Source organism: Eupeodes corollae, chromosome 1 (assembly GCF_945859685.1).
Source record: "Eupeodes corollae chromosome 1, idEupCoro1.1, whole genome shotgun sequence".
Lineage (NCBI taxonomy): Eukaryota > Metazoa > Arthropoda > Insecta > Diptera > Syrphidae > Eupeodes > Eupeodes corollae.
In genome coordinates, this window is record NC_079147.1 from 75,165,993 (window position 1) to 75,185,209 (window position 19,217).

The 19,217-nt window shown below is 39.3% G+C and overlaps 3 protein-coding genes across 3 annotated transcripts; 2 read left to right on the forward strand and 1 right to left on the reverse strand.

Annotated features, from left to right (window-relative positions):
• Nucleotides 1-12,646: 12,646 nt before the first annotated feature.
• Nucleotides 12,647-13,983, forward strand: LOC129939800 (cilia- and flagella-associated protein 36). Its single transcript, XM_056047955.1, has 5 exons — nucleotides 12,647-12,803; nucleotides 12,876-13,081; nucleotides 13,147-13,295; nucleotides 13,364-13,514; nucleotides 13,589-13,983. Exons 1-5 carry the CDS (start codon nucleotides 12,701-12,703, stop codon nucleotides 13,868-13,870), a joined length of 891 nt encoding a protein of 296 aa, XP_055903930.1. The 5' UTR covers nucleotides 12,647-12,700; the 3' UTR covers nucleotides 13,871-13,983.
• A 1,808-nt stretch (nucleotides 13,984-15,791) lies between these two features.
• On the forward strand, nucleotides 15,792-17,398 carry LOC129941983 (uncharacterized). Its single transcript, XM_056050773.1, has 3 exons — nucleotides 15,792-16,604; nucleotides 16,658-17,197; nucleotides 17,257-17,398. Exons 1-3 carry the CDS (start codon nucleotides 16,170-16,172, stop codon nucleotides 17,383-17,385), a joined length of 1,104 nt encoding a protein of 367 aa, XP_055906748.1. The 5' UTR covers nucleotides 15,792-16,169; the 3' UTR covers nucleotides 17,386-17,398.
• A 107-nt stretch (nucleotides 17,399-17,505) lies between these two features.
• On the reverse strand, nucleotides 17,506-19,121 carry LOC129940470 (uncharacterized). The gene is made up of 3 exons (XM_056048819.1): nucleotides 18,471-19,121; nucleotides 18,233-18,386; nucleotides 17,506-18,167 (listed from the first exon to the last, which is right to left on the reverse strand). The coding sequence occupies exons 1-3, from the start codon at nucleotides 18,942-18,944 to the stop codon at nucleotides 17,506-17,508; spliced, it is 1,290 nt and encodes a 429-aa protein (XP_055904794.1). The 5' UTR covers nucleotides 18,945-19,121.
• Nucleotides 19,122-19,217: the final 96 nt, after the last annotated feature.

The following is a 19,217-nucleotide window of genomic DNA, read 5'->3' on the forward strand; positions in this document are numbered from 1 at the left end:
AAAGCAAAATGGCCGCAATGGAGCGCCAGAACCTACCCCCGCCAATTGAAAAACTATCTATAACACAATTTGTAGGTAGAAAATCTGTTGAAGACGGCAAGAAGACGGCCAACTTTTTGATAGAAAATTTGCCAACGATTGACTACTAAATTTTTTCTGTCACTTTTGACAACTGCCAACATTGGTGTATACTAACCTTAGCAATGGATAAAATCTTTACATAGTTTTGCAGAAATTAAGATTATTTCACTTTTTGATCGAAAATAACTTCAAGCAAAGTACGATTTTGTTTATTGACAATTTAGCTGCCGATTTTCTACGACAACAAAACACTAAGGAAATATTTATTCTAAGATTCGGTAAACAAGAATACAACCAATCTTTCGTTCGAAAAAATCTTTCGGAATCTTTATTATTCACACAGAAAATACAAAAAATTTAACTTTCAATAAATGTACCTTTATGCGAGTTTTCCTTCCACTTAAAGTTTAAATCTATTTTTATTTTTTTTTAAGGCTGTTTGAAATCTTATTTTTTATTCGAAGTGAAATTTTGTTCACTTGTGAAATATTCAGGCTATTTCTTTTTGAAATTTGACAATGAACCTATGTAAAGGTATTTCCAAATGACGCGGGTAGATTTTGACGCAGCGTGGCGTGGTGGAACTCTTGTTTTGATGACATCTGTCAAATCTTTTGTTTATTTTTCAGTTGTTTATGCCAAATCATCATTGCAACTTACACGATTGAACAGCACGTTCAAATGATAAAACTTTATTATCAAAATGAGTGTTGCTGCGCGCATTGTGCCCATTTTGCGGTAGACGTGGTGGCCCTTCACAGTCGACTCTTTACCGTTTGGTGGCCAAATTTGAGACGTCCGGTTCAATAAACAATCAACCAACACCAATTCGTTCAAGGAACGCAAGATCGGCCGAGAACATCACCGCGGTCTGTGAAAGTGTACAGCAGAACCCAAGGCAGTCTATTCCTCACTGTTCACAAGAACTTGGCCTTTCGCAGAATTCAACTTGGAGATGTTTGCATCGGGACTTGACGCTGCGCCCGTACAAGATCCAACTGACCTAGGAGCTCAAAGTTCATGACCATAGACAACGCCGTTTGTTCGCGGACTGGGTTTCGAATTGCTTGGAAGATGATCCAATTTTTGGCCGAAAAATCATCTTTAGTGCCAGAAGAACGGCACGACTATTTTGGTTGACCATGAGCAATTTAACAACCCAAGTTTAAATAGCCAGATAGCTACAATAGACTCCGACAAAGCGGTGGTTTGGTCTGTCTCCTCTTTAACCTAACGTTGGAGAAAGCAATCCGTGACTCTGGCTCGTCAAAAGGAGGGACCATCGTCATCAGGTCCAGCCAGATACTGGCTTACTAAGACCTTATCGAAATAATCGGGAGAACCAAATAAGCTATACAAGTGCACACGATTTCTTCACCCAGATCGAGCAATCTAACTCGAAGATGTTATTGTGAACGAAAATTAAGCTTTGTAGACTCCGGTGGGCTGGACACCTAGATCGTTTGACCGAAGAGGAACCAGCTCGGAAAGTCTTTTACAGTACTTTTAAAGTAGGCGTAAGCGTAGCAGACCATGCTTACGCTGTAGAGATAGCATAGACAGGATGCCAGAAGCCATGGAGGGCGCAACTGGATGACGCCGTGTCGGCTCAAATGGAGAGAGTTGTTGTTGATTTTGAATCAATGAACATTGCAACGATAGGGAAGGATAGCAAGGCATTCCACATTCACGAAGTACGGCTAAAAAATGAATCTCTGTACTTCATAGTACGGCCGAAGTTGGGCTCAAGGATAAACTGATGGGCATTCCCTGAAGCGCGGGTATTACAGTTAAATTGTTTAAGGGGATGAATGCAACTTGCTATTTGACTGAAGAATAGTTAAAATAATGGTTGAAAAGGGTAAGACAAGAAACATTTCGACGATGTTCGAGTGACGTAATCAAGTTATATCGTAATCCTAATTGAGAATACTGTCCAAGAGGCTTAAATAAGATACTGGAGAACCAGTCCAGAGATAAGAGTTATATTCAAGTTTCGGACGTACTCGTATATAGGTTTTGTAGATTGTAGCCTGATCAGACGGAGAGACAAATTTCTTGCATCTTCTCAAAAAACCTAGACATCTTGCGACATTTTTGGCTTGTGATTGCTCCACAAAAGGTGGTTGCTGATGATGATGATTCCAAGATTTTCAGTTTCGTTGATGCAAAGTGCCACCCATGGATAGTGTCAAAGAGGGTATATCTCGCTTTAACGATAAAAGACAGCATTGGGTTATCGAAGCATTAAATTCCATGCGGTTTTTGTTTTTTATTCCCCATTGTACAATGCTGAGTAGATCGGAAATTAATGAGCTTATCATATTTAGCCGTTGCAATTCCACATCCGGAGAGGTGGGTTGTGAGTCTGGAAATGAATAGGAAAAGCTAGGAGTGCTATCGTCAGCGAAACAATGTATTGGATTAGAAGTAGCTAACAGACAGGAGATAATTTATAAAAATGAGGAAAAAGGTTGGGGACAAAATGGAGCACTGGGGCGCATCAGCATTTATTTAATGGGTTTCAGACTTGAATCCGTCCAATACAACTTGAATTGAACGTTTGGAAAGAAAATACCTAATCCAACAAAGAAGAGATTCGTTAATACCAGAAGCACGCATTTGCGATAAGAATGCATGAGGGCTTTATCAAATACCTTTGAAGTATCATGTGTAATAATCTTCCTTTCTCCGAAACGATGTAAAGATTTGTTCCACTGTTCGGTGAGATAAACTATGAGATCACCTATTGCTGCGAAAGTCGTATGAAGGGACCTTATTGCTATCGGTCGCTAATTTGCGGGGAAACAAGATTCGTCTTTTTTGAGATTGGCTGAACAAATGCAGTTTTCCAACTACTCGAAACGAGCCCAGACGAAAATGATAGATGGAAAAGCTTACGCAGTGGTTTTGCTAGCTAGGAAAAACACCTCATCAGAATAATAGCGGGGATACCATGCGGACCAGCGGATTTGCGAATGTTGAGATCATTAAGAACTCTCGCCAAGGTACAATAACGAAAATAGATGGTCCAATAGAATCATTTATGCGTTCAAGAGCTGGGATAGCTATGACACTATCTGGTATTTTGGAATTTTCGGCAAACTGAATTGTTAACAAGTTAGTTTTATCAATATAACTAACTAAAGGAGTGCCATTGCGTAGGAACCGATTAAAAGGAGAATTCCTCATGTTTTTTACAAAGGACCATCAATTCTTACTGCCTTTGGGACATTGCAGTAATTTGGGAAGAAAATTTAGGTACCTAATAGAAAAGATTTGCTTACATTTAAGGAATTTTCCCAATTTTCGGAGATCCGTTTTCGAACTCTTGAAGTTATCGATCAACTGGAGAATGAAACAGCATTTATTTATTTATTTATTTATTTCAATTTCGAAAACTTATACACATTAAGATAAGATATCTTATAAGCTAGTGATAAGTGTAGTATTAAACAAAAATATGAAACTATATATAAAAGGTACTACATTGCAGAGGGCTTTTTACAAAAGTATTAAATTTGAATTGAAAGTATTAAATTTTAATTGAAACAATAGTTTTTAATCGTTATAAAATAGTACACAAATTTATATACATATATGTATGTACATACATATTTACAAATTTGAGTTAAATGATTCATTTGTTGTTCTTCTCATTTCAACTAATTAGATATGTGTATGTATAAAATTACGATCTTGACAAATATTTTTTGATTTCGAGTTTTGCCTTGACAGCATCACGTATTTCCCTTATTGATCTTGGCAAGGCATTCCAAAGCCGAATGCTATTAACATAAAATTGACGTTCAGAAGTAAGAGAAGAGTAACGTGGGTTGATAAGTTGTAATGATCTGACAGATGAAGTTCGTCGTATTCTGTCGAAGAGATAGCGAGGTGTCTGTGAAAGTAGGATATCAGCAAGCAAGGTCAATGTCCGAAAATTGAGCATGTTTTCAAATGACATGTTTAGAATATGATTTGAAATTTCTGAGATGTGATCATATCTTCGAAGTCCAAAAATATAGCGGGCAGTATTGTTGAATGCAACTGTAAGTTTTCGTTTACTTTGGTAACTACAAGAAGAAAAAATTTCGCATCCATAAGTAAGAATTGGTATTATTAAGGTTTTGGCAAGTAAAAGACGCGTTTTTATGGGAGTATAATGCTGGGCCGCAAACAATGGACGCAGGGCTCCATAAGTCTTACCAACTATGGTGTTAATGTGGTTGTCCCATGTTAAAAAACGATTAAATATTATTCATAAATTTTTGGCCGTCTCAACGAATTCTATCGGGATATGGTTCATGACAATACGAGGAAAGTAAGACAGATCAAGAGGTGTTCGGGAAATAACTATACATTTAGTCTTTAAAGGATTAAGTTGAAGCCTATTTGCTGTGGACCAATTCTGAATCCTTTCAAGATCCTCATTTAAGCATTCAATGTAGTGTTCAATTAAACCGAGAGGACAATTTAAGTAAAGCTGCACATCATCGGCGTACAAAGCTAAGGAACAAAATTTCATTGAGTTTGGAATTGAATTAATGTACATTGAAAACAACAATGGACCAAGAATGGAGCCTTGCGGAACACCATTTAAATTCGGAAGGAAATTTGATAGCGATCCATTTATTTCCACAGCTTGTGATCTACCTGTAAGGTATGAAAAAATTAAGTTTGCTGCCGCAGAAGAAAAATTAAATTCATTAATAAGTTTACTGCGTAATAATGTGTGGTCAACTGAATCGAAAGCTTTCGAAAAGTCTAAGAGGACTAAAAATGACACATGATCTTTATCCATTGACATCCTCAAGTCTTCAATAACATTGATTAGGGCAGTGATACAACTATGTTTCTTCCGGAAACCAGATTGCATAGGAGTAATTAGATTGTTGGCATTAAGAAAATTATTTAATTGATTTTGAATGAGTCTTTCAAAGACTTTAGACAAAAAGGACAAAATAGCAATTGGCCTGAACTCTATCCCTTTTGAATTCTTTGGTATAGGTAAGATTTTTGCTAGCTTCCATTGCATAGGATAGTGACCAGACATGATGATGAAGTTAAAAATATGGGTTAAGTATGGTAGAAGAATAGGCAGTAAAATTTTGAGAAATGATGGATGTATATCGTCAATGCCAACGGCTTTTGATTTAATTGAGAGAATTGATTCAACAACATCGGCAGATTCGACGGAGGAAAAACCGAAACCAGAGATGGCAATTGGTTCTATTGACGCAGGCCCAGCAACTTCATGGTAATGAGAATTTGAAGCACTTGAGGTTTCAACAGAAGAACTAACAAATCTTTCGTTCAGCATATTTTTATCTATTTCAGAGCTGAGGCACAATTTACTCTTGCATAAACCAAAGTTTCGCAGACTTGCCCATAATTTTCGACCTCCTTGTGAATGGCTTAGGTAATTTGAAAAACTACGCCTTTTGGCATTTCTTATTTCGGTTACCACCTTGTTACGTAGCGAGCAGTAAGTGCGCCTTAGTTCTAATAGTCGATATCGTACCCAAACCTTATATGCAAGATCGCGCTTTATCATAAGGGAACGGATATACAACGTTAACCAAGGTTGATTTGCCGCTTCTTCGACTTTTGATCGTACCTGAACAAAGTTATCATATAACCTCTTAACATTTTTGTTGAGAAAATCGACTTGAAGATCTGACGAGGGCAGGTTAAAGATGGTATCCCAATTTATGTTTCTAGCATTTACCTCTAACGCTTCAATATCAATATTTCGAAAATCCCTGAATTGGAAACTTTGAGTAACGACCTGTAAGTCAAAGTCATAAGCTAAGTAGATTAAATCATGTCTAGAAAAGGCTGGGGCAGATAATTGATCGTAATGTATAACCTTTCTTAAATCACTCACCCAGAATAGGTCTAAAAGAGTAGAACTTGTATTAGAAAAATGAGTAGGTAGGATAGAGTTAACGGGGTGTAAACTGAAGGTGCGTAAGCTATCCAGCAGATCGTTTTGGGTTAGCAAATTACTATTAAAGTCGCCACATATTAATATATCAGGACATGATAGAGTCAGAACTTCGAGTAATGTCATAAGCGGCAGAAAATTTATATTATTGTTTGGTCTATAAACCGACCCAACCAGAATTTTACTTTGAGCGCCTGCAATTTCTATAAACAGATATTCAATTTCACTTCCTTGTTCTGAGCTGCAACGGAGTTTACATTGTATGTCACAACGAACAAATATTGCAACACCCCCTCCGCGGTTAGCTCTGTCATATCTAAACGGCTTTTGATAGCCTTTCAATGAGCACATATTATCATTTATGCTTTCAGATAGCCAAGTTTCTGAGACACAAACTACCTCGACACCAGAACCCTCAAAAACATCTCGAAACTCATCAATCTTAGGCAATAGGCTTTGTGCATTTAGATGACACACCCTTAGCCCTTCCTTTTGGTTACACAAAACCCTTACCATTGAACGCATTCCACCAATATCATGCATAGTAAAATTCTTATTCAATTTAATTTCAGGTGATGAAAGCAAAGCAAATAATACAATAAAGTATTATAGAAATCAACAGTAGATACTTGTCAATATCAATTGTTATTATATTTCGTATAAATATACTCGAATGTTCATTCCGGACTAAAGAGGAGCCATATTTAAAAACAAGGCCACGCTTACAAACAGCTAAGACAAAATGCAAATCAGGTCGTCAAACAGCCATCCAAAAAAGCAGACAAGAGCAACACCGTGGAGCAATTGACTTGTAAGCTGTGCAGTTAAGGCAAACATACATTGAGAAGGTGCCAACAATTACTCAACATGGATGTTAAATGTCGACAAGAAATTGTTTCCAAACTAAGGATATGTGAAAATTGTTTTGTCCTACGGGCATCTTGTTGCAACGTGCTATAATTTCACATCGTGTTATTTTTGTCAACAAAGACACCATTATCTGCTACATGACAAGCAGCAACATGAAACTAAAGCAACACACACATACAACAGCAATGGTAAGTTACGTCTTCTACGTGCTCTGATCGATACAAGATCAGAAAGGTCTTTCATCACTGAAGCAGCAGCACAACTTTTCAAATTAGAAAGAAGGTGTACAAATGTTGATGTATCCGGGTTAGGGTTGGTCAACAACGGCACTGCGCAATACTCCGTCGAAGTTAGATCTGCCTTACGCCACTCAACGTTCGAGACTGCCATCCAGCCGTGGACTGGCCATCTCCCGACCCATCGAGTGGTACCTGGCATTTGGAAACATTTGAAAGGCCTTTCTTTAGCTGATCCTCATCTCTATAAGCCTGCACCCATAGATTTACTGCTCGGTAGTGAAGTTTGCGCCGAAATACTCCTTCCTGAAATAAGACGTTCAGAAAATGGTGATGAACCTGTAGCACAAAACATACCCAAAAATACCCAAAATACTCAAATACCAAGATCAGAATCTCAGACCGACATTTCGGTTTGCCTACAAGCTAACTGCACACTTAATGTGAGAAAGTGTGCGTGAAATGATGCAAAAACCAAACACATTCTCACATTTAGTGTTCCGGTTCATCAAAATGCTTCATTTTGGTCCTCAGGTGCATCTAAATGCTTCATTTTGGCATTCGTTTAAAAACGATGATTTGTATAGCTTTTTAATTTCAATCCAAATAAATGTTGTTAATACATAAAATTAAATTGGCCAAAAACATATTAAATGATTTATTAGTGCTGTTTTTTGTTTACTTAAATTAAATATAATTGGAAATGGACAAAAGTGTAACTCAATACTTTGTAAAACAACAAAACAGACAATTTGTTCAGCTGTAGTTTGATTAAAACATTTTTTTGGCGACTTTAGAAGTTCAGGTGGAAACAATAAGCTTTATTTCAAATTACAGATCTGAGTTCGCAGTTTGAATATTTTGGGAGATATAAGAGATCCCTTTTCAGAAGCAAGATACTGAAGAAAATATTGCTTGCGATAGATTCCAGAATTGCACTGGCCTGGATACGTGCCACTTCCGCCAAATGGACCACATTCGTATCCAACCTTGTGTCTAAAATCCAGCGGTTAGTGGGGATCGATTGCTAGGGACATGTCGGAACGCTTCATAACCCAGCCGATCTGACGTCCATGGATGCATATCCATCGGAACTGAAGTCACTTACGTCGTATTGGAACGGTCCAGAGCTTCTGCGAAAAAATGGGTATTCGATCTTCTAGATCAACCCACCGAAATAGACGTTGTAGATGAACAAGGTACAATAAAAGCATTTAGTAGGTATGTATGCGGTAAAAGGTGATAGCATATTACAAACAATCTAAAACTTTTCGAGTCTTCTCAAGATTTTCAGAATTATCGCCACCTGTTATCGTTTCATAACAAAATGTCGACCCAAGTTGGTACCTAATACAGGATCACTTAAACCAAAAGAGTTGGAAATTGCCCTCCTATTCATTGCCAAAGTAGCACAAAAGGATATGTTTGAAACCGAAATTCAACTAATTCGTGAAAATAAAACACCAAAAGCCTTACGTCCGTTAAACGTGTTCATCGATGCTAAAGGTGTCCTACGCTAGGGGGGACGTTTGGAGAACTCTCTGCTTCCCTACGAATCTCAACCATCAATTTACGAGTTTGGTTGTCCGAGATACTCATAAGAACACATTTCATGGCGGTATCCAACAAATGATAAGCTACATTCGACAACGATACTGGTTTGGGCAAATACGAAAAAGCGAAAGGCATCCAAAATGCAGCAGTTAATGGGAAATTTGGCTGCAGCTTGAGTACGTAGGTCTCGACCATTTAGTCATATCGGCGTTGACTATGCAGGTCCAATCGAGATCAAGTCCTGGAAAGTGCGCGTTGCAAAAAATCTTAAAGGTTACTTTGCAATTTTTATCTGCTTAGCAACTAAGGCTATTCACTTGGAAGTCGTTTCAGATCTCACAACAGTCAGAACATCTATACTGATTAAATAATTAAACGCTTTAAATATATTTAGAATTAAAAATCCGTTTCGGCAGGCTAACGATTATGGAAGTTGAGCTTAACTACTTTTTTAAAGGTCATGTTAAAAGATTAATTTCCTTACCACAAATCAAAATATCACGCATATTAAAATTGTATTTATTTTATTTTTATTTCAAGTCATTTTTAATTAATAAAACTACCTAACAGATTTCATAACTTTCTATTACACCAATTTATAATCTCTTGGGAAAAATCATGATTTTGATTTAATACCCTTTGTAATTAAATTGGCAAGTCAGGATTTCATAAATCTTTTTTGACTATCGTATCGACTTTACTATTATTACATTAATACATGACATTTTGTTGAACCCTTACAGTTTTTGTATGAATTTAGATACCATAAGGGTAAGTTATGGGTTTTTGGGAAAAATCTAATACGAGTGTATCGTAACTAAAAATCAAATAAATTGGTTGTAAGAACCTAGATTGACACCATTAGAACTTCTTTTGTAGTCTACTTACTTACTTTACTTTAGTTGGCGCTACAGCGCATTGTGCTCATGGGCCTCAAGTAATAACTTTTGCCAGCTTACTCGATCTCTAGCTTGCTGCCTACAGTTTCGAATACCAAGTAGACGTGCGTCGGCCTTAATTTGATCACTCGACCGGATCACTGCCTCTGCTTCTTGTTCCCTCAGACTAGGCGTTGAATACCTTACGGGCTGGAGCTTCGATGCTCATTCGCTCGACATGGTCTAGCCATCTTAAGCGTTGTACACTCAGTTTTTTGACCAGTGGCAAGTCGCTGTACAGCTCGTATAACTCCTGATTAAATCTTCTCCGCCAGATGCTACTTTGCCTGTCCACACAAACCGGACCATAGATCGTACGCAGAACCTTCCTCTCGAAGCTACCAACACTTCATCCGCCTGGGAGAGGGTACATTTTCTTCGCATCAGACTCGACATTAGAGAAAGCACCCGGTCACTTCTCGTTTGGTTCTTCCCATAATGTCGATGTCGATGTCATCTGCATATCCAAGATATTGCGTGGATTTTTAAAAGATGGTGCCACTTGTATTGGCGTTGGTGTTGCGCACCACTCTTTAAAAAACAATATTGAAGCAGCTACATGACAGCACATCACCTTGTTGTCGAAGTCCTCTGGTGGTTTCGAAGGTTTTGGTCGAGTCTCTTCCAATTTTGACGCAGCAACGAGCATTTTCCAGCGTCATCCTGATAAATCGTATTAGTCTCAACATAGCAAGGTATAATTCCTTCCTGTCTACATTTTCATTGTTATTGGGTCTTTTCCAGGACTTGGCTTAGAGTGAAAATTTGGTCGAAGGTAGATTTTCCATGCCTGAAGCCACACTGGTGAGGGGCAATTAATTCGTGAGTAAATGGCTTCACATAATACGATAGACAAGATCTTGCACGCGATGTTTAAAAGGCTAATGCCTCTGTAGTTGACGCAGAGAAGGCTGCCACCTTTTTTACGGATCGGGCAGATGGTGCTTAAATTCCACTCGTCGGGCATGTTTTCTTTCGATCAAATTTTAGTAACTAGCTGGTGCATGCTTCTTACCAGATCTGCTCCAACGTACTTAAAAAGCTCCGCCTGCAGACCGTTATCACCGGCCGCTTTGTTCGACTTCAGTCTGGTGATGGCTAGTTTGATCTCACTCTGGTCGGGTGGGTGGAACTCTAGATCGTCAACCAAATGGATTTGACGTGGCTGCTCGCTGGCTGAATCGTTGAATTCATCAATTTTTAGCATTGACTGCTTCTGAGTTTTTCTTTAAAAATGTATTTTTCTATTTTCCGGAACAGCTGATACTTTTATGTTCAAAAGGGAAACGAATTGTTCCACTGATTTGTGGTACAGTTTCCAATCACAGATTTCTGTCAGTAAAAGTTTTTCGGTGTATTTTAATCAGGAATTTTTTTTCAATGACAGAAACTTTTAATGATAGCTATAAATGACTTGTCAAGAAAATTCTAATGCCGCAGCTGGTTGAAATGATCTCTCCCCTCCTTATCTTTGCTGGCTCCAGGGCGGCTAGTGAATTCTTTTGTTTTCTTTTTGAATCTTCTATAAAAGCCCCGCCCTGTTTCTTGTTAAAACATCCCTGGATCTCCTCGACTTCACGCTGCTCATGGGCTTTTTACTTTCTTCTGAGCAAGCGGTTCTCATCCCTTCTCTTGTCGACGAAGAGCTGGCGGGAAGATCGTGTCCTCCTTTGCTGCCGCAATCTGTATGCCTTCATCCTGGCTTTGTTTGACTGAGCACGTTCGGCGTCAAACCAGGGGTTCCTTGGTGGCGGCTGAGAGAATCCAATGCACCTCTTCTGCAGCACTCCTGATGGATTGTTTGCGAAGCTGCCAGTGGGTCTAGGGCTTCTCGCATGCTCTAGGGATACTCGGTTGGCAAAGGCATTGGTGGTATCCTCCTGCTGAAGTTTTCCAACATTGAATCTTCTCCTTGAGGTTGTTGTTCGCCTAAGAGTTTCAATGGATATTCGTGTGCGCAGTTTAGCACCAACTAGGTAATGGTCGGAATCTATGTTGGCTGATCTGTACGTACGAATGCCAAGTATGCTAAAAGAGTGTCTTCCGTCAATAGCAACATGATCGATTTATTTGCATGTTCGTCATCGGGGGACCGCCAAGTACCTTTGTGGATAGCTTGGCGCGGGAAACTGGTGCGTCTAGGAAGTTGATAAGCCTGATACCGTTTCCAGATGTGATGTCGTGTAGGCTATGCCTTCCGATTTACCTACCAAAGATGCCTTCTTCAGCAATTTTGGTGTTAAAATCTCCCAGGAGAATTATATCATAGTTTTTGGCTAGGAGCTCGTAGAATTCTTCTTTGTTATTATCATCCTTCACTTTCGTCGGGGCATGCGCGTTGGTGGTGGAATTTAGCCTTAATGCGGATTGTCGTCACTCTTTCGCTTACTTCCCGAAAGCTTAAAACTCTTCGCTTTAGATTCCCTCTGACAGCAAAACCACATTCAAATAAGTGCTTCCTCCCATCGAGTAGACACTTCCCATAGTAGAAATCACAGCCTTCAATCCTCCTACTGCCTAGCCCATTCCATCCCATCTCCTGGGCTGTCACATCAGCTTTGATTTCGTTGGCGGGGGGGAGATTGTCATTTACTTGTATTTTCATCAAACTTTAAAATTTCCTTTCATGGCTGGCTTGTGAGGCCTGCGCATGACTGAAATCGTTAGAGTTGCTTGTTCAGAGCGATATCTGGTCTTTAGCTCCTATCCGATCCGATGGATCCGACGTAGTCTACTTATGTTTGTAACTTTTACTTAAATAAGACCTTTCACATTTTCTATAAATTTTTCAAAGATAAATCTTCCAATAGCGCATAATACATTTTTCTATATAAAACCGAATCTGAACTTAAATTCAGTATAATCGCATTTGTTCAAAAACTGTCTTAAAGTTAACCGATAGCATTTTTTAAATCAGCATCAGCCTTTTTGAGCTATTTCTTGCGACCCTGTGAAGCACTTTAATTCGAATAGGTTTCCTTGACAATGAAAACCATGCAACTGGCCAATACGAAAAACATTTCGTCAACTCTATAAGAACTCAGTTAGGAATAATTTTTGAACCTACAAGAATGGCTGAAGATAACTCCTGGGTGTTTGATTCCTTGGTATGTTTTCTACATGGCCCTGTTTGGAATGCTCCATTGCAGACCTTTATAGAAGAGAAATCATTGAGTAAGTTAAATAATAAAATAGTTTTTTAAAATATTTCAAATAACTTTTGTGGAATTAATTTCTTTCCTTGAGTTTTTGATCCGAATATTCAACCAAACGAAACAAATCCCGAGTACACAAAAATCCACGATGAATACAAGAATCTGGTGGATTTTATGTTGGGCAGTTTTATGGAGGAAATGCAGATTACTCCGGAACAATTCGAAATGGCTTGCTTAGAAGGTCGCACCCAGAAGGGCGAAGGTTCGTTTAATTTTCATCAGGGACTGTTTCAGCAGGTAAAGGCCTTTGTTTTCCAAAAGAGGAAATTTAGAAAATGAGCTATTATTTTGTTTTTGTTAAGATTTGGGCAGCAAATGATATCAAAATGTTCATCCGAATGATGACCCAACGTAATGTGGAGATTCAATTGCAGGCATTAGACCTGATAGAAAGAAGGCAGCAATCCATGTCCTCGGAGAAGGATGACACCCAAGAAGAAGCATTAAAAGAGTAATATTTAAATTTTGTCTGCACCTAAACAAGCCCGAATTAAAATACATAATTTGAATTAAATTTAGAGGATCTTTTGAAGAATTTCCGGAAGCTGAGGAAATCATAGCTAAATCAGTTGAAAAGGATTTCGATACACCAGAGGCGGCACTCACACCCGATGAACCAGAAGTCGCTGATAAATTCGAAAGACTCAATATATTTTTTGAACATCAAAAGGTTTTTAACTGATTTACATTTTTAAAATGCCTTCTTTTTAAAAGTTTGTATTCTTGTTGTTGTATACGATTAAGATTGATCCAGAAGATATTCAAAGTCGACAACAATATCTCCGAGAACAAAGGGATAAAATAATTGCTATTAAGAAGAAGACTCGCGCCAAACAATTGAACGATTCAGCTGAAAAAAGTGATCGGCCGTCATCTGCTCAAGTCGCACAAAAAATTCTAGATGGTGATTCAGAAGAGCTTTTGTTGAGCGGTGCTGGTAACTCAGAGAAGAATTCGGCTTCGATGCAGCTGCGTAAGACTTTAGCAAGACGTCTGCGTACTGAGGTTGTTGAACAACAGTTTTAAAAGGCTCACTTTAGATTCGAAATAAATTTAAATCAAGACTTGTTAGTGTTACTTGTTTTGTTAGAAATAAACCTTACTCACTATTTATGCTATTAAAAATATCTTTAATATTATTTCTCTAACTTAAGAATGAAAGCCTTTTAAAACAACACAAATTTATGGAATCTTGTCAACTCGTTTATTTTAAACATTGATGAGTACTAAGATATTTTATTTATTTTGAAATTTCAATACTTTTGTGTTTGTAATTAATCGGAATATTATATTTTTGGATCTATCAATCAGAACCTTAGTTACTTACTTAAGGTGGTGCTTCAGTCCTACGTGAACTAGGGCCTCACACAACAAACTTTTCCATCTAGCTCAGTCCCCAGCTCATTTGGGTGAGGTCACTTTTCACTTGTGCATGCCACCTTATTCGCGGTCTTCCTCTACTGCACTGTCCTGTGGGTGTTGATTCGAAGACTTTCCGTGCCGGAGCATTTGTTTCCATGTGCTCTACGGGACCCAGCCATCTTAGTCGTTGAACTTTTACATTTCTGGCTTAGTGTATGTCGCTGTACAGCTCGTCGTTCTATCTTCTCCTCCACTCCCCTTCGATGTATACGGGACCGTAGATCACGCCAAGAACTTTTCTCTCGAAACGACCCAAGGTGCTTTCATCCGCTTTAGTCATAGTCCAAGGGTCTTATATAGCGACACTTTGGTCCCTTGAGAGAGGACTTTACCACTCAATTGCTTTCTAGTCCAAAGAAACAGCGGTACAAGAGTTATTCTGCATTTGATCCTAGCGCTGGTGTTGTTTTCTGCGTTAATAGGGGAGCCTAGGTAGACGCAGTCCTTGACTACCTCAAAGGTACGTCTGTCGATGGTGACGTTTTGACCAAGACGTTGATGTTGTGTGTCTATCCTTGACGACAGCATGTACTTTGTTTTGCCCTCATTAACCGTTAAACCCATTTTTGCCGCCTCTGCCTCAATACTCACAAAAGCCCCATTGACATCACGTTGAGTCCTTTCGATTATGGCAATGTCATCAGCATATACCAGTAATTGGACAGACTTTTGAAAGATAGTGTCTCTAGTGTTGACGCGTGAGCTTTGCACTATTCTTTCAAGCACGATGTTAAAAAAATCACATGACAGCGCATCACCTTGTCTAAAACCTTTTTTGACGTCGAAAGGTTCTGTTAAGTTGTTTCCAACCTTTATGGAGCAGCGTGAATTCTCCATGGTCATCCTGCACAAACGGACGAGTTTGGCAGGGATGCCAAAACTAGACATGGCTCTATACAGAGCTAAGGCTCAAAGTAGGAGTGCAGTAGTCAGTGTCTACCCAGATAATATCTGAGGGAATCAATTTCGTTGTGTTGCTGTGACCATAAGGTTTTGACAACCAGGGTTGGAATCCGCTAAGGTGATTGTTGATAAATGACAATCAAAATGATCGAATTTGATCTACATAAGGTGATTGTCAAATTGATACCTAAAGAGCTATCACAAAAAAATGTGATAGTCGTTTTCAAACAAATTTGTTTATTCCGAATAGAGCTACCAGACGCTTACACAAACGACTGGAAAATTTTCTTAGATCACTTTGTTTCTTTTAAAAAACACATTCCTGTGACCGACAAAGCTTACAACATTCGAAAAAAGCAAGAAAAGTAAGAATTTTATTCAAAATCAGTCAATTTGAAACTTTTATTTAGATATTTTATAAGAATCAATTTAGAATTTCACCAAGGCAACAACGAATTTTGACAATTTGAATCTGAAATTGTTCAATCGAATTGAATTGAGTTGAATCATCTTACACAGACGGAATGAAACTGATAGTCAATTTGACTATCAAAAAATTGATAGTCAACAATCACCTTAGCCGATTCCACCCCAGCTGTTTGATTCCTTCAGCCTAAAGCTAGCATCACACTACCAGTGAATTCACTGACAACTGACAGGCTGTGACGTAAAAATTACGTCACAAAGTCGTCAGTGTGGTTGCGCGTAGTGTGATAGCCAGTTTTGGGACGTCAGTGAAGTATGTCAGTGCACTGACGTGTTCACTGACAAGCCGAAATTGCGTCAGTAACTGACACGAAAAATGGCAAGTGTGATAAGTAGTCACTGACACATGGGACAACTGGCAGACTTTTTTGACAAGAGCGTCAGTACACTGACAGTGTCCCATCACTGACAACCCATGTAATTTCATGTGCTGTCAGTGTTGAAATCCTGTCAGTGAACTGGCAGGTTTTTTTGAAATTTGTATGTTTTCTGCAGGAGGTTTTATTTATATAAAATGAGTGGAGGCAATAACATGGCTGATTCCGAAGCATCCATTAAAGCCAAGAAGCGGGCTAAGCGTGAGAGGGCTATGAACCATAAGTGGATATTTGAGCAGGAGACGTTTCTAATAGAGCATGTGGAAAAGCGACCACCGCTTTGGAACTGCACCCACCAAGACTATAAATGCGCAAATATAAAAAGTGATTTGTGGGGGGAAGTCGTGAAGGAATTAAACATCGACACGATCAAGATCGAAGAAGCAAAAATAAAGTGGAATAATCTACGAAGCAATTTTAAAGCTTTTTTGAACAAGCAACGCACCAAAAAATCTGGACAAGGTGCTATAGACGGAACCGCTACAGCTAAATACCCCCATTATTCGGAATTGATGTTTTTAGAATCGGCCGATGTGCAGCAGTCATCGCAGTCCATCTCCACGTTGGAATTGGTAATTCCAGTTTAATTTGCTAACATATATTATTAAGTTAATTTGAATTGCAGGATAATCCTATGACCGATCAAACCTTTTTGAACGATTTGGGTCAAGCGGCAGCAACGCAGGCGACAGACGACAATAGAGATGCACCTCCCCGGACTCCGACAAATATCTTTCAACATCGCAAGCGAGCAACATCAAAAACATCCGTTATGCCATCGCCTACACCTTCACGTTCTGCAATGATTAAAGATTCGGCCCTAAATTTGCTGAACAAATTGGAAGACCGCTCTGAAACCATCATACGCAAGGACCATTTTTGTGTTTTCGGTGACCTTATTGCGGGCCGTTTGCGAATGCTAAGGCCGGAGCAAGCGGAACAAATGGAGATGGAAATAACGCAGACGATGTATAGCTGCTTGCAGTCCTTTCGAGCTTCAGATTCACAAAGTTTTGTCATAGTTGACGTCGACAGCAACATTCCGGAGTCATCAACTTCGCCAGCTGCTCTGTCTCCATCTACCGTATCCCGTGTCATTCGGCCAAAACCGTCCCGGTCCTTGGGGTTGCCGCTTCCACCACGAAATGTGGAGAAACTGCCATTGGTACTTTTCTTTCAGTAATACATTTCAACTAATTTAAACTTTCGTTTTTTGTTTCTCAGGAGCCAAAAATTGAATCGGCAAAAACGGTCCAAATGCGTACAGAGACTATTTTCTTGGATGGTACGTGGACTGACTTGGATGATATGGAAGTTGAAGAACTTATTGAAGAATCGCCACCACCAAAATAATCTTTAAATAAATTAACTTCCTACAAAAAACCATGGAAAACAATACTTATTTTTTTAATAAAACAAACAAACTTTAATAAAATTGTTTTAAATTTTCTAAACTTTTTAAAACTTAATAAATTAGACGCGAGAGTATTGCCAATTGAATTCTCCTTCCCCTGTGAAATAATGCATCAATTCCTCTTGTATCTTTTTCGCGTTGTCTGATGACCCTCCAATCGGTTGCAGTGCATGCATCGATGCGGTTGGTGCTTCAGCACGCCAATCAGCCGGTCTCAAAAGGTTGTCTTCAGCATCGTATTGATCGAATGCAGATGCTGGTGCGTATGTTGGCTTGTTCACCGTCATCAAAAAATTATGAAGCACCGCACACGCTAGAATCACTTGCTTTGCTTTTTCGGGATCCAAGAGAATAGGATGCCGAAGGACGCGAAAGCGCGCCGACATGATACCAAACACGTTTTCAATGATGCGACGTGCGCGAGATAAACGATAGTTGAAAACACGTTGGGTCATCGTTAAACCTCGGTTTGCGTAAGGCTTCATTATGTTTGGTTGCATGGCGAAGGCATCGTCCGCGACGAGGACATAGGGCACTGGCATTTCTCTGAAAGGCAATGGTTTTGGTGGGGGCAAATGCAGCTCACTCCTATTTAGGCCTTGGCTGAATGAGCAGCGGGTGAAAACACCACCATCAGAAAAGCGTCCGTTTCGACCGACGTCAACGTACAAAAATTTGTACTCCGCATCCGCTACTCCCATCAACACAATGCTATGCGTGCCTATAGATCAAAAAAAAAATAATAAGCATTCTCAATCTATCTTTTAATGAATGCACCGGGCGTACCTTTGTAGTTGTAATAAAGACTTCCAGCGTTAGGTGGTGCGTTTATAACCACATGCTTTCCGTCCACAGCACCAATACAATGAGGAAACTGCCATTTGTCCCAGAACTGCTTTGCCACCGCCTCCCACTCGACTTCATTTTTTGGAAAAGGCTTCTATTTAAACGACAAGGAAAGTTATTATTCATCAATTTGTATCGCCAGTCGCCAAATTATTGACAAATCATTATTGAAACAAACCTTAAAAAAATCACCGACAAGAATCTTGTAAATGGAGTCGAGGACTTCTGGAATAATGGCAGAAATAGTTGGTTGCGCTATGCGGAAAAGCAGTCGCAGGGAATTAAAACTCTCGCCGGTGGCCAAGTAACGCAGAGTGAGTGCGAGTCGTGCTTCCGCTGAAATGCTTTGCCGGAATTTTGTATCGGCTTTTGCAATATGTGGCTTCACTAAATTGAGCAAATAATCGAATTGTTCGCTCGACATGCGCATTACATTCCGATATAGATCCGGCTCTTCTTCCCGTAATTCCATGAGCAGCTTGGCACAAAACCCTTCCTTTTCCCTGCGCTTCAACCATTTCTTCTGCCAAACACTACGCGGTCGACGCTTTCTCCTGTCGTCATCATCGTCGCTGATGCTTTCCAACACACACCCCGCCAAATAAACCATCGTTGCAGTTTCTGCCATCTCGAACAATTCTTCTTCCAACATTCTTAACGCAGCCACAGTGTTCACAGATATTATTTTTTTTTTGATTTAATTTATTTATGCGTCCACACAAGACCACTGACTACATAATATAAACAAAAACAAGAAACTGACAGCCACTGGCTGTTGATATTCAGTGCTGCCAGTATAGTGTGATAGCAAAACTGCTCACTGACCCAATTTCATGTAAATTTCACTGACGCCACTTGCCAGTGTTATGTGCCAGTGAATCATGTGTCAGTGTAGTGTGATAGTCAGTTTTTAAGGCGTCAGTTC

Excerpts from the sequence above, each read along its gene's own strand:
- LOC129939800 (XM_056047955.1), top strand. The coding sequence starts at position 12,701 with ATGGCTGAAGATAACTCCTGGGTGTTTGATTCCTTGGTATGTTTTCTA. Across the intron at positions 13,082-13,146 it reads ATCAGGGACTGTTTCAGCAG|ATTTGGGCAGCAAATGATAT; the intron begins GTAAAGGCCTTT and ends GTTTTTGTTAAG. Across the intron at positions 13,296-13,363 it reads CAAGAAGAAGCATTAAAAGA|AGGATCTTTTGAAGAATTTC; the intron begins GTAATATTTAAA and ends AATTAAATTTAG.
- LOC129941983 (XM_056050773.1), top strand. The coding sequence starts at position 16,170 with ATGAGTGGAGGCAATAACATGGCTGATTCCGAAGCATCCATTAAAGCC. Across the intron at positions 16,605-16,657 it reads CCATCTCCACGTTGGAATTG|GATAATCCTATGACCGATCA; the intron begins GTAATTCCAGTT and ends TTTGAATTGCAG. Across the intron at positions 17,198-17,256 it reads ATGTGGAGAAACTGCCATTG|GAGCCAAAAATTGAATCGGC; the intron begins GTACTTTTCTTT and ends TTTGTTTCTCAG.
- LOC129940470 (XM_056048819.1), bottom strand. The coding sequence starts at position 18,944 with ATGTTGGAAGAAGAATTGTTCGAGATGGCAGAAACTGCAACGATGGTT. Across the intron at positions 18,387-18,470 it reads TTGTCGGTGATTTTTTTAAG|AAGCCTTTTCCAAAAAATGA; the intron begins GTTTGTTTCAAT and ends TCGTTTAAATAG. Across the intron at positions 18,168-18,232 it reads TCTTTATTACAACTACAAAG|GCACGCATAGCATTGTGTTG; the intron begins GTACGCCCGGTG and ends TTTGATCTATAG.